The following is a 14,796-nucleotide window of genomic DNA, read 5'->3' on the forward strand; positions in this document are numbered from 1 at the left end:
CAGTGTAGCAAAGTCTAGATGCAGGGAAGGGTTATGGGAGGTGAGATTTACTCAGTTGGGGAGGCTTTAGGGAGGAGGTGGCCCTAAGGGGTAATAGATGCTTATCTGTCAGAGGCAGGGGAAGAGTATTCTAGGTGGATGGAGTAGTCTGAGCAAAGAGTGCATGGGATATTTTGCGAATGGTGAGCTTTTGTGATCCTGGTGGAAATTAGGAAAAAAAAAATCTCTTGGGGCGCGCCTGGGTGGCTCAGTCTGTTGAGCCTCCGACTTGGGCTCAGGTCACGATCTCCCAGTTGGTTCATGAGTTTGAGCCCCACATCCGGCTCTCTGCTGTCAGCATGGAGCCCACTTTGGATCCTCTGTCTCCCTGTGTCTCTGCCCCTCCCCTACTCGCTCTCTCTCAAAAACAAATAAACATTAGAAAAAAATCTCTGATTACTCTCATGCGCCTTTTACGTCATTTTCCGATGGAGAGTTAGTGGCAGGCAGGATCAGTGTGTGTTCCAGAGTAAATGTGTTGTTAAGTCAGTCACTATGTCGGTCACCCGAGCATATCACACCTAACTGGAGAGAGATGCAGAGCAATTCCCAACCTAATTCTCAGACCCTTGTCGCTCAGGGACTGTTAACTGTTAACATTTAATGAGCATTTATTGAATGTATGTGTGGCTCCACACATTTTACTTGTGGTAGTTCACATAACCCTCCCAACCCCAGTCATAGATTTATTTTCACCATTTTGGAGTCTAGGACATTGGGACCTAGAGGAGTCAAGGGGGCCAAGGTCACACTGCAGGTAAGTGGCAGGACCATGATCTGAACCCTGCACAAGCCATTCCCTCTTTCTGAAGTGCTCATGACCTCACTCTTCTGGAGGAGGCTCTTTCTCACATTCTGGGCCTCAGCTTCAGTATCTCTTGTTGGAGAGACCCCCCTCCTCCTGCCCCGGCACAGCTGGTCCAAAGCAGGTCCCCTTGACATTCTGCATCTCAGCCCCTTGTTTATTCTCTTTATAGCACTTCTTATGAATTAAATATTTTCCCACTTGCTTTGTGTGTGTCTGTCTTTGTTTTTCCTGCTAGAATCTAAATTCCATGAAGGCAGGGACTGTATCTGTCTTGTTCACCATGCTATTCCCAGTGCCTCGCACAGGGTCCAGCGTATTGTAGCTGTTCAATAAATGTTGATGAAAAAACTGATACTGATTTCACATCTCACCAGTCCCCAATCATTCTATTATACACAAGTAAGTGGAGATATCCCATTTAAGCACAGTTCTGTCTTATTGACTGAGGCTGGTACTCAGCAGCGAGGTCATTTTTCTACATATCCCTAGAAATTTTACAACAACAGTAACAAGTTTCTGGGACAAGGCATATAAGCCTTACGAGGCAAAAGATAAATGTAGTCCATGTGCTCAGAAAGCCAACTTGAATTGGCACGCACCAAAATGCACCAGCGTGTTGTTGGAAAAACATTTATTGCAATTCAGTGTCAAAAAAATCTTTACAAAAATATGCCACCGTCTGGTACAAACAACTATAAAAAAATCAATTCATCATGCAAGGAAAGTGTGCAAATAATTTATACAGGAGGGCTTAGCTCACACAATATTAAATAAACATTTTTTATATGTAATTAGTCTAACCTCATACTTTTAGTTACAATGTTCAACCCCTTATAGCATTTTTTTATTGAAAGGAGTAAAGCTTCTCGACTTAGGACGTGGACTTGAATATACACCCCCTTTAGCCAGGGTTATTGGCACTTGGTAGAATAAAGATAGTGCCAAGAGTTCGCAAGCATAGACTAGTACTTGGAGCCTTCTGTTTAACAGACTTGTACATCGTTAATTAAACAAACATTGCTATACTCAAAGACAGAAAAAGTCATGTTCAGACTCCAGAAGTAATGTTGTAGCAGATGGAGTTTTAAGAAGTTCAGAGATTTGGAGCAGCTATCCATTTTTGGACAAATGGAGCAGGACCTGAGTTTTGAGAGATTTCTCAGGAGGCTTTGTTTGCTGAGTTCAGAGACACTTGGAAAAATGTCCAGCAGACAAAGTCAGAAGTATCTGTGGTCCCTCGCTCTTTGCTGCCTCTTGGAATAATCCCTCTTTGCTTAGTGAAGATGAGGTTTAGCAGAGAGTGGGAGGGTCTGCACTCACTGGATCTCATGCCAGGTGCCGGAAGATGGGGAGATGGGGGTATGGATTAAATGTACCTCTTAGTCTAAGAGAGGAAATATCTGCTTGGTTCCCAAGCTTGGTTTCAGAACCTCAGTTTCTAGAAAGCAAGCTGGCCGCTCAGCCATTTTCTGTCTTAAGGGCCACTTTTGGAATTAAAATGCAAGTACCCAGGGAAAAGTAAATTTGTCAAAACATGCTGCTTACTTTATGGCGAGCAGGTTGTACTCACTAGAGTGCTGTCCTCACAATAGAGTCAGAGGTTTGTAAAAATGTTAAGTGGCTCCAGGGAGAAATGTGAATTTCTCCATAGAGAACCAGGGGCTTAAAATATTTGGAAAAGATAATGGCCACATGCCTAACACCGGACTCTCATGCTTGCCTTCCACGGCGAAGGTGTTGAGAAGATTCAGGTCAGGTATCACGTGTCTCCAGACATAGCAAAAGATGCTGGGTAGGGGGCACAAAGTAAAGACCTCAGAAAGTCCCAGGTTTATACTCAGGTCTACCACTGAGTACCAGATGGGCTCAGACTTGTCCCCTGAATATTGTGCACCCACTACCTCATGCTGAAAGGCAGAAGGAATGCCAGACTCCACCATCTTTCATTTCCCTTCTAGCATTAAAGTCTGGGATAGGAGTTTCCTTCCTTTGGAAAACCACAGAGGGTTTACTCTTCTTAAAAATAAAAAAATAAATAAAAAAAAAAAAGAAAAGAAAACCTCTAAAGAAAACGTGGAGTTTAAAGGAGTTACGATCTTGTTTACTGAAGACATCAAGAGCCCAAGATATATCAAAGAGCCACGGCTTTGCGTTTGTCTAGAGGTTCAGGGTGTTTCTGAGGTCTGTTTAAACACTAATAGGATTTTAGGCCAGCATCCAGTCAGAAGGATGGTTCACAGACTCAGATAGTTGGAAACAGATAAAAACAAAAAACAAAAAAAAAAACAACCCAGATGTCCACATAGAATATGTTTGATATAGTTTAGTTAAAAAAAATTCACACATAAAATTACAGTTTAAAAAAATTCACACAAAATAGAGTGCATAGCAAAACATTATTGCCCTATAGCCTGGCAGAAAAATATAAACTCAGGTGCATATTTTATGATAAACATTGTATTGAGTGCTACAAATGATACATTGTTGAACATGTCTTGAAATGATTGACCTTGTGAATCACTCCACTTGCTTAGACAAATGATACTCTAAGCCCCCTCCCTTCTCCCACATAGAAAACAACAGAAAAGCAGAGCCTCTGTTAATCGTAGGCTCCTTATGAGCAAAGTTTTTGAATCCACGGAGAATCATGGTGGTAACACAGTACACAACTTACCAAGTCATGTCCCCAAGGAAGGCCCACTGTTGCTGAGTGTTCTGCAATGTCAACCCAGCGCATCTCAAGTATCTCCTCCCAGCCACTTCAATATAAAATTGATCATTACTGAACAAATGTCATCTCATACCCGATGCCCTGGGGATGTTTTTCACTTTGTATTTTATGCCACTTACCCTCCCACACCACTGATCTGTCTCCTCAGAGTAATAGCATTAATAATGCAACCTGGCTTAAGATGTCATTGGACCTTCTTCCGGATCTTGCTATGAAGTGAGCACTCACATATTCTTTCCCCAAACGTTGTGCCTTACTCTTAAGAGACTCTAGGCTCACTGCTCATACACCTTTATGTTGGACCAGCTCATCATACAGAACATCCCTGTGGACTTCCTCACACTGCCCTGGACACACTCCTTCTTTCTCTGGAAGCCCACATTACTTCATAGTCGACATCAATTTCAAATTCTACATCACAGGGTTGGGGTCGGGGGTAGTAGGTAGGTACAGCAAAGAGAGGAGAGCTTTCTATTTCTTCCAGCAATTTCCATCGTCCTGTCCCTCTGGCTTTTAGACCAGTAGTTTGGAAGACAGGGATTCTTTGTGTGTTTTGTTTTGTTTTGTTTTGTTTTGTTTTGTTTTGTTTTGTTTTGAGGTTAGGTTGTCCCGAGAGGGTTTGCCAATAGAAATTCTCTAGATGATTGGTACCCAGGGAACAAGTATTTTCTTTTTCACTGACTTTATTTACATGGGAGGCTCTGACCATGCTTAACAGCTGCCATGTGGTGCCAACACAGATGCCCTGAACCCACTATGTTCTTCTCCAATGCCTTCATACAAACCACAGCATCAAAGATAGGCCATTTCTATTCCTTCCCCTGTCCCTCTCCACCTGCCATTTCCTTTCTTATTCTCCTCTCCCAATGAAAGAGAACCAAGAGCGTTGGTTTCTTCTCTTTTCTTCCTTAAAATTTTTCCTTGACTCTGTTTCACACCACCTCCAAAAATGCCAACAGAGATGGGGAGAGCCCAGAGGCACCATCAAGGTAAACATCTCAGAAAACCATAACCCCACTGCTTGGCGGTAGGAGTCATCCTGCACAGATGTGCCTTGCTGCCTGGCAGATGATGTGCAATCGTGGGCATTGCACAAAGTCCAGATGAGACTGGTTTGGCAGTTTTGTGCTGACAGTCGAAAGCAGGCAACATTTCCGGGACTGTAAACCTGAGGGTACCCAGGAGTTTCCACCTCCCTGATCAGCACGAAGGGGCAGAGGTCATGAGTTGATGGGCAGATGTGGAAGGCCATGGATGCCTAAACCTAAAAATGTCAGAGCTAAAGGTTCCAGCATCTAGAGCAACAATTAACCCAGCTCTGCCCCACATCTTTAAGGAAGCTGAGACATTTGAGGGCACGTCTCTGAATTATAGAAGTGCCAGCTTTTTATTCCCCACTTAGGCCCTGCATCCTCAATGTGACTCTGACTCAGGGGGGAAGGGGAAGCAAAAATCCCATCAGGTAATACAGGGGTTCCTAAAGCTCAACCTTACCCAACAAAATCTTATTCTTTAATATTTGTCACAGTGGGGAGAATTTAAATTCAATTTAATTTTTTCTTCTGTCAGGGGTGATGAGGAAAAGAAATGTGGAGACACCCTGGGGTGTAGACACAGGCATTGCAAAGTGAGGGGACTAATGGTTGACTTCTCTTTGGGATGCTGAGTCGTGGACTGTGCACTGACGGATGGGCATGAAGGGACTTCGCATCACCGGCCGGTCCCTTGCCTCGTTTCTGTACGTGCTTAACCATCTCTCCCCTCATCTGGTCACTCCAAGGTTCAACCCCTAAGGATACCCTGTTCTTCAATGTGAATGTGAGCAAGTTTCCTATCTCTGCTTCACCTATGTGCCAAGGCCATGCAGAGTGGCAACTTTATTTGCGTGAGAGAAAAAAAAAAAAAAAGCATGAAGCAAATACAACTGCCAAGATATGTACATTGTTGTAGAAAAGCAAAGTTCTATAAAAAGTAAAAAAGACCAAACATCCCCTACCCCATCCCAGGAATATTTGACAATGAACTCATTAAGTCCTGAGATTCCCTTTCCTCTACACAGCTACCTGCTGATATTTGCCTCGCAAGATCCCCAGGGGTATGTAGCAAGTGTAGGATGAACTCACAGTACTTCTGTTCCCTGTGATTGGAACTCCAGGCTTTCTCTTGTCATCCTTGCAAGAAGTGCTAGCTTAGGTTGACTGAATTTTGATGTTGGGCAAAAAGAAAACAAAGCCCCTCAACTCATCCCCTGTCATGAGGAACAGCAGCTGGAAACACGTTTAACTGATATGTAAAACCTGTTTTACAAGCTTTTATCAGCACTCCGGCTCCGACCAGTCCACAGATATGCTTATCCGTGAAGATATTCCAGGAAGCCCAGACAAACCAAGAAGTTAAACAGGAATAGAAAGTCTTCACAGCTATTGGGTGACTAATTCTATCTTTTCTGCGGTAGGACTTCCTCTAGGACTGTTTTTAATTGGCCTTATGTTGCCCTGAATGAGCTACAGCACAAAAGGGAAAGAGGCATACGCGCTGTGGGGCTGTTCTAGAAAAGAGGCAACTCTGAAGAAGTGCTTATTCGCCTAAAAAGGAAGTCTCAAGCATGATGAGGATTGCCTCCAGTATCCCTTTCCTATTTAAACCACTTTCAGGTGATGAAAAACCAAGAAAAACAGACACTGCCTACTGGACAATGCGCTTTGTCAGAGAGGGCATTGCATACTTTCCGAGGTAGACTATTGTGTGATATATTTGCAAGATAAGGCCTTGTGCCCACACGGGTTAAGATGGGTGGTGCTTCCTTTGCCTTTTTAAAACAAACCCCCCAAAATCGAAACCAAAGCGCGGGGACTTCTCATATATAATGAAGTTTTCTTCTTCTCTTCCTTTCTTTAAGCAAATTTTCACATTGTAAACAGAGAGTGTTCTATCTTGTATTCGAGTTCTGCCCTTTTCTTCCACATCCCTAGGGAACTACAAAGGCGTTTCAGTGAACGTCAAGGAAATTCCATTTTCACCGATGAAACTGAATTCCTGCCCTTATAGTCTTGCCGGCAAATAGTTAGGGAAAAAATTTATTTACAGTATTTCTGATTTTCCATACCAATTCTAATGAGAAGTCCATAGTCTTAAATTCCCAGCCAGCAACTGCATCTCTCCCCTTCCAACATCCTCTCAGTGACTTATCTCAGAAGTTTTGAGCCAGCATTTCAAATGTACACTATTTACAAATGAAGTGTCCAAACTCTGTATTCCCAAGAATCCATTCAGCCGGGGAACCCGTCTGAAGTGTCGTCATGTGCTGGGATTCAGAACTTGAACAAGTTGATAAAGTCCTGGGGTGAAAGGGAAACGGAGCAGCTCTCTGGGTTATTGGCTGTGCACGGGTGGTCAGTGCCCTGGAAAGGAACATCATGGGTAGGTTTAGGTTCTCAGAAGCATCCTGCTGGCTTGTTAGCACCGTGAGTCATTTCCCAACCTCACAGCAACATTCCTCTGTCAAGAATGCCGTGAGTTATGCAAAACTAGAGAGCTGTGTGTGTGTGTGTACGCCTATGCCCAAAGAGATGGGAGAATTTGCAGGTGGGTGGGATGCATAAAAAATATATATATACACACATAAAATATACATACATAAATATAAAAAAATATATATGTAAGGGGGTGGAGGAAATGAATGTCTTTGAAAGTTTTTTTCCCCAGGCACTGACTCAGTTTCCCTACACCTTCAGCTGGGGGCTGCAGAGGGGAAGAGCAGGAAAGGAGTAGGAAAGGCTTTGGCAGTGCTGCTGGCTCCTAGGGGCTGGGCTAGGGGTCTGTGGCAGCCACTGGAGACACATACCTTCCAGGAGAGAATGTGACAGTGTCTGCAAAGCTGAAGGGTGTCTCCATACTGCTCTTTCCGTGGGTAACATCGCACAAGTTTAAAATACATCTTCTTCCAATCCAGCTGTCCTTTGTCTGACAAAATTAATCGCTTGCGGATCTAAATTGCAAACAAATGCAGATAGTTGCAGAAGAGTTCATCAAGAACATGGCTTGTGGTTTTCTGGTTCTGAAAAGTTCTGTTCCCACCCTCCTTCCCCCTTTTTCATCTGTGTCCTGCAATTTCCAGGGAAAAAATAGCCAAGATATAAAGAGGGAACTTCTAAGCTCTACCCAGTTAAACGGTAGCTTTTACCAGTCTTTAAAAGAAACAGGTGGATGGTGACATCTTACTAGTGACCTCTACTAAATTATATTTGGATGGTCCTTTAAAGTTTAGGTAATCTCCATAAACACCTTCAATCTTTTCTTAGCTGTAGACTTGAGTGATTATTTCCTGGGAAATGCGGTGACTCCTTGGCATAGTGCCTCTAATCTAGATCTAAATATTAGTGGCTTCATGAACAGAACTTGTTGAACTCATATGTCTATATAAAGAAGTTGGGGGAAAAAAAATCTGAGGCAGCACGAGTTGGGGAAACAGGACTCCTTGGGTGTCAGAAGGCCCCAGTTCAAATTCAGATTCAAGGCCGGTTTCTTCACCTCGAGAGCCATTCCCCTAGTTTGGACAGTCACTTAGCCACCTGTGGTCTGAGCCCCCTCATCTGTTTAAAGTGAGCATAATGATACCTACTCCACCCTGGGTCATTAGAATAAAATGAAATAATATCTGTAAAAGTACATCAGCTGTAACATATCATGAAAATAAGTGACTTTTGTAAGTTACCTTGTTATAGAAAAGGAGGATTGATGCCACTTTAGGAACTTTTAAAAAATGTTTCTTTTGAGAGAGAGAGAGAGAGAGAGAGAGAGAATGAATGCAGGGGAGGGGCAGAGAGAGAGAGGGAGAGAGAGAATCCTAAGCAGTGCAGAGCCTGAAGCCGGGCTCTATCCCACGAACTGTGACATCAGGACATGAGCCCAAATCAAGAGTCAGATGCTTAACTGACTGAGCCACCCAGGCGCCCCCTTTATGAACTTTTTAAAGCAAATTGCAAAGTGTGCATATAGGTTAAAAATGTAAGCTGGTGGGGGAGCCTGAGTGGCTCAGTCGGTTCAGCATCCGACTTCGGTTCAGGTCATGATCTCGCAGTTCATGGGTTCGAGCCCTGCATTGGGCTCTGTGCTGACAGCTCAGAGCCTAGAGCCTGCTTCAGATTCTGTCTCTCTCTCTCTCTCTCTGCCCCTCCTCTGCTCGCATGTTGTCTCCATCTCAAAAATAAACATTAAAAAAAAAATGTAAGTTTTTTTTTTTTCTCATCAAAATCACCTTAAGGGAAACCCTCACATATGTTATTTAGAAACTCCCTGTACTGTTGCTTTCCAGTTGGCCAGGAAGCCCTGGAGGGTGGGCACCCATGCCTAAAGTGTGAGAAGAATGCCAAGGACGTCTGAGGGTGGGGGACAGAGAAGGGAGAGAAGGAAGGACTGCCCGCTGGGCCCCCTGACCTGCCGCTCAGAGAAGTGGTATTGGCAGAGCTTTTTCCACAGCAGACGGTCCTCACTGAGCACGTGCAGGTCAGGAGCCACCTGGCCCAGGCTGACCAGGTCCCGCCCGTCACTCAGCCTCTGCATGATGTTCAGTTGTAAGCATAAAGGCAGGTCGGTGAAGGTGAGGCCCTTGAAGGCAGGCTGTGGGGAGAAGGATGATGTTAAGTTGTGGGTTGCAGGGCGGGAGGGCAGCGGATCACCAGGTGACACCCTCCAGGGATGCAGCTGTCCCCTCGTCCTCTACCCTCAAGTTGGTTTTTTGATCAGAGATTAGAAGCAGCAATTCTCCCCGCTTTAAATGCAGAAATGCCCTAAATGCAGGACCCGTGGCCGAGACCCACAGGAACAGCCCTGAACAGCTCAAGCTGAATGGTGCCAGAGGGATTTTCCTGAGATTGACAAAGCTTTATACTTTTAACGATCCTCTGAACAGCACAGCATATGTTCGATTCTGGTGCTCCACTCAATTCACTCTGCGATGAGATTCGCTACCTTCTTAAAGGGCGGGGTGCCTGGGACAGGGCGCCACCCGCCCCTGCCGCCTGAGTTGGCTCTGTCACTGCCCCTCCTGACAACCCATCTCTAAGCGGGCTTTCTCACCTGTGCCCAAACATGCTGCCCGTGGGCCCCTGCTCTCCCCAGGCCTCTCTGCCCATCCCAATTACTTTCCCTCAGATCCAGCATCTACTTGTTTCCTCTGAAAGGCCTTTTCTGCGTTTGTGACTACCCCAGCCCTCTTTCACTGCATCTTCCTGGAACTCCCATGATCTCTCTCGGGTACTTTTGGAACCAGTGCCTTTTTGTTATGTAAGGCATTTTCCCAAAGAAAGCTTAATGGAACGTTCCTGCTGAAGGTAAGCTCCACGGGGGCTGGACTTTTTGTCTTTTGTCATTGCTGTCTCCTTTGTGTCTAGCATAGAGTGGCACCCAATAAGTACCTGAGGGATGAACAAAACCTTAATAATTAAGGAGGTAAAAAAAAAAACAGCAACAAAAAGACCCTGTGCCTGGGTGTATGTGCACATGCATGTGCGCTTTGGGACTAACTCGTCCAGAACCTTCTGACCTAAGTGACACCATCCATTCCATCCATTAGAGCATCTCTCTTCAAACCTAGGGCTCCATGGGACATTTAAAAAACTCTTTGTGGATAATAATACACAGGCTATTAATCAGAAACCTCTACTATAAGCCTGAACTTTAATTTTGTATTTACTGTTTAATTTTACATTTATTGTTTAAATTTTGATGGGCTTATGTTATCCCATCTACACTTTGAACCTTGAAGGGGGGGGGGCGGGGTCTCATTTCATATCCCTTGCAGCCTAGCCCAGCACAAACCACCTCTTTTGAGAGCCTGCTGTGGCCTGGTACTGGAGTTGGAATGGGTTCCTTAGGCTGGCAAGATACTCAGAAACATAAGCAAATAATTATAGAGCAGTATGTTAAGTGCTGACCGGGAAGTAAGCACAGAGTGCTCTGGCAACAGTCTGTATGGAGGAGGTCCTCAGTAGTATTTGCTGATATGTCTTTTTTTTTTAAATTTTTTTTTTCAACGTTTTTATTTATTTTTGGGACAGAGAGAGACAGAGCATGAATTGGGGAGGGGCAGAGAGAGAGGGAGACACAGAATCGGAAACAGGCTCCAGGCTCCGAGCCATCAGCCCAGAGCCTGACGCGGGGCTCGAACTCACGGAGTGTGAGATCGTGACCTGGCTGAAGTCAGACGCTCAACCGACTGCGCCACCCAGGCGCCCCTTGCTGATATGTCTTGAACAGCATCTGGATGCTGCCATTTGGATATAAAGTCAGCACAAATCATCCAAAATTGTGGTTCTTTGTCCTTCTCACGCTAGACCTGGGTGTGCTCTTGATTTTGGACTATGGACATTTTTAGCTCAGTGCTCTGTCACATCTGGCGGTGGGGGGGGGGGCGTTCAAGGGAAAAAAATAGAGGATGAAGAAGCCCTTCCTTAGCTCAGGGAAAACTATCTTGTCAAAGGGTATTGAGTCCCCTCCTCAAATTTTTAGGGAACTACTCTGTTCGAGGGACATCAAAGCCCCCCAGCCGCCCAGGATTCCAGGGGGTATGCAGTCTTCTTGACTCCCACCTGTGTCCCTTGCCAAGCAGGAGAGGTGTGTAGAGGGAAGGTGGGAAGTGGCAGGGGGCCTTGGGAAGTTGGACTGTGGAGAAGAATGGCAGGTGACATGGGAGATACACCGAATGGACAAGCAGATGTGGATCCCAGGTGTCCTTGGGAACTCTGGGTCTCAGTTTCCCCATGTCCAACATGAATGAGCTTAGAAGACTCTGAAGATCCCTTCTAGCTCCGACAATCTCGGATGTGGATCGGCTTCAGCCTCTTAACTCATCAGAAATGTCTATGACTTGACAATTTAAATTGTTCAGGCTGCTGGGCTGAACTTTCCATTGTTTGCAAAATTCAGGACTTTGCCAGGCTGCTGAAGGCTCTAGACCTATTTGTCGTTTATCATCTGCTGGTGATCCTGTGAGCTAATAAAACTGCCATGAAATTTTCTTTTTGTTTCCAGCACTTCAAAGCATCTACTTTTTTGGTTAAAACTCCCAGGCCAATTATTACATGAACTCCTATTAAAGTCCACTTGGCAGAGTTCACTCTCAAATTTTCAAACCTGAACTTTTCCAAAATATTTGCCCAGACCCCATGCTGAGCCCTTACTCCTGATAAATGGTTAACTGCTTATACGCCTTCTTCTTTTTGAATGTAAATATATAAGAAAAATAAGTCACTCTTGCTCTTCCAGTCAAGCATTTGGCTAAAATCCTTTTAGGGGTGCCTGAGTGGTTCAGTCAGTTAAGCATTTGACTTCGGCTCAGGTCATGATCTCGCGGTTGGTGGGTTTGAGCCCCACATAGGGTTCTGTGCTGACAGCTCAGAGCCTGGAGCCTGCTTCAGATTCTGTCTCCCTCTCTCTCTGCCCCTCCCCCACCCATGCTTGCTCATGCACACCCTCTCTCTCTCTCTCTCTCTCTGAAAAATAAACAAACATTGGGAAAAAAAAATCCTTTTATGGATTCTCTATATCCTCTACATGCTCCCAAACCCTGCCTTGCCCACAGCACTCTGTGGCTCTATTTGATTTTTCTCCCCTCCAAACCAGTTCTCTTTTTTTTCCCCTTCATCCTTTATCCTATTAATTATTTTTGCCAAACAACATTGGCTCCATGTAATTAGAGATGAAATTTTGAAGGGAAATGAGATTATATGCCGGGAAGATAGTGCTAGGACTTTGGCAAATAGAAAGCAATTAGTGTGAATGTCACCTTAACATTTTTGTGTGATAACATACTTCTCTTTGGTCCAAACTGTTAAAAAGTTGGCTTTAAAATACAGTTCACACTGAAGTAACGAAGTCCCTTCTCTATTTCTTTCCTCCAGAGAGTTGGGCATTTGTGTGACAAGCTCTTTAGGGCTCCATGGGTTCCCATCACTGCTCTCAAAATCACTGGCTCAGAGCAAGGAGGGCTGGGAAGGAGGGCAGAGGGGAGCAGAGAGTATGGGTAGAGGCGCGGTCTCTGTAGCCAGGCCTGAGGTTCAGTCCCCATACTGCTACATCTGATCTGTATCAAGGCACCAGCCAGCTATTCTTAACCACGCAGTCTAATTTTTCTCACTTATAAAATGAGGAAAAGCATATCTTATAGTGTTGCCGGGCAGGGTGGAAGAGATAATGCACAGAAGTACTTAGCCCAGTGCCCAGTGAAAATGAGCTATCGTAAAGACCCCTACTTACAATTATTAATTAATACAATATGAAAGACTTGGAAGAAAGCCGGCCACAGAGTGAGCCGTTAGTAATAATAAGAGCTGACACATTTAAAGACTTACTACATGTCAGGCACTGTTCCAAGTACTTTCTATAGGTTATTAAATCCTACACTAGGGTAGGAGATCAGTATTACTGCCTTTATTTTCCAAACGGGGCCTAGAGATGCTGACTAACTCACCCCAAATTCTGCAATTGGTAAATATTTATCATCATCCCTAACCCAGGGCAGTATTTTCCATCTATATTCCCCCAAACACTGCACGAGTTATTTCAGGCAGGTGGTGGGGGACTTCTCTTCAATGGTTTATCCATTCATCTCAGATTTACTAACTGCCTTCTGCTCTGAGCAAGGAAGAGGGAACAGAGAGGGAGCAAGATGGTGGGGTCTTTCCCTGTGGTGCTCAGAAGCCAGTGGATGGAGGCAGGGAGGTGGAACCAGGCAGGAGATAATTTCACATAGCAATAACCACTCTGAAGAAGGTGAGGGGAGAGTGGTTTCCGTGGATCGGATGGTCTGGGGAGGCGGGACCAAGCTTGGAAGGGGCAGGGAATAGCTTGGCCCGGCTGTAGTGCCAGGAGCAGAGGGGCGAGTGAGATGAACTTCCGTGTCTGATCTGTCCTGCACAGGATTGCGCTGGATTTAAAAGGTTGCGAAAAGCTGGATCATGGAATAAATAGTTGGAAGAAAGCTGGATTGAAAAGAAGTTTGGAAATCTCTGACGTTAAGAAAGCTTTGCCGTGTGAGGAATAGAGTCCCGGTTTTGGCCTAAGTCACTGGGCTTCTCTGGTCCCCACTCCCCTCTCACTCCATGAAGGGTTAGAGTAACTACAATGGCTATCTTCCGGTGTCCATGGGTCAATTAAGGGGGTGGTTCTAGGTAAGTAAGCCCCTGGGGCTCCTGTGGTGTGGACAGAGGGAACAGAGGCAAGCTCTAGGCAAGTGTGATCATCTAAACAGTGTCCCAAATTCCCCTGGGAGAAGATGCCCTTGAGACAAATGGGACTTGCTCATTTAGATCACTGGCTGGGTAATTCTCTCCTGGGCTTAGACCAAAAAAAAAAAAAAAAAAGTATTAACTCTAGGCTACACAGAATACCAGAAATCAGGTAGAAGGTGTAAGTGAATTTTCTGGAAGAGATAAGCTGGGAATCTGGGTCACAAGTTCACATTGTCAAACTATGCCCATACCTGAGAGAAGGGATTGGGGTAAATTATTGGAATAAACTAGGTAAAGGTTCAGAATGTACTCTCTTAAAATAGTCAAATAATTGAGATAACTTTTGAAAGATTATCTGGGCTTGAGCTCTGCTGTGTGTGTGTGTGTGTGTGTGTGTGTGTGTGTGTGTGTGTGTGTAAGTGTGGGAGTTGTAGCCTACGTGACTAAGGAAGTCACATAATTCTGAGGCTTCTAATTATTCCCCTTGTTTCAGGGTTTGAGAAACTAAGTCTTAGAGAGGGTGTTAACAGCAAAGTCAAGGATGCTACATTCTGAAAACTTTGTTAGTAAAGTAATTATTTAAAAGAGGTCAAACAGGTTTTTTCATGCTACTGCCTCGAGAGATGGGGCGGACCCAAACTTTATCAGCTTGGGTCCCGGAACCACTTAGAACAGTGCGGTGGGTGATTAGATATGGGAGTCGAGCGCTATGTGAGCGGTCTAAGTATGCCTGTCCATTAGCGAGCCTTAGAGATTACAGCAGTGTCTTTCTCACATTTTTGTGTGCCTTAGTCCTGCTGCTCACTATTAAGAAGACAAGAGCTGGGGGCCAAATTATGTTGTAAAAGTCAAAAGACACTACTTATAGTAGTTTCGTTGTAATATAGGGCTTTTTTTTTTTTTTTTTTTGCTTTGAGTGAGAATTACTCTTCTCTTTCCTACATGTATGTTCACAGTCTTTAACCAAAGGCTTCCTTGTCATAATTATT

General features: G+C 44.6%; 1 protein-coding gene across 1 annotated transcript in view; it reads right to left on the reverse strand.

The window, feature by feature from the left end:
* Positions 1–1,446: 1,446 nt before the first annotated feature.
* The window catches only part of FBXO32 (F-box protein 32), a 35,774-nt gene continuing 22,424 nt past the window's right edge, over positions 1,447–14,796 (reverse strand). Inside the window, exons 7-9 of the mRNA XM_047074153.1 lie at positions 9,015–9,197; positions 7,423–7,566; positions 1,447–6,979 (exon numbers count right to left, since the gene is read on the reverse strand). Coding sequence (XP_046930109.1) covers positions 6,890–6,979; positions 7,423–7,566; positions 9,015–9,197 — 417 coding nt within the window. The 3' untranslated portion in view covers positions 1,447–6,889. The remainder of the gene's footprint in view (positions 6,980–7,422; positions 7,567–9,014; positions 9,198–14,796) is intronic.

This window comes from Lynx rufus, unplaced genomic scaffold (assembly GCF_022079265.1).
Source record: "Lynx rufus isolate CCGP_SWC_20201006 ecotype Redwood Valley unplaced genomic scaffold, mLynRuf1.p SCAF_12, whole genome shotgun sequence".
Classification (NCBI taxonomy): Eukaryota; Metazoa; Chordata; class Mammalia; order Carnivora; family Felidae; genus Lynx; species Lynx rufus.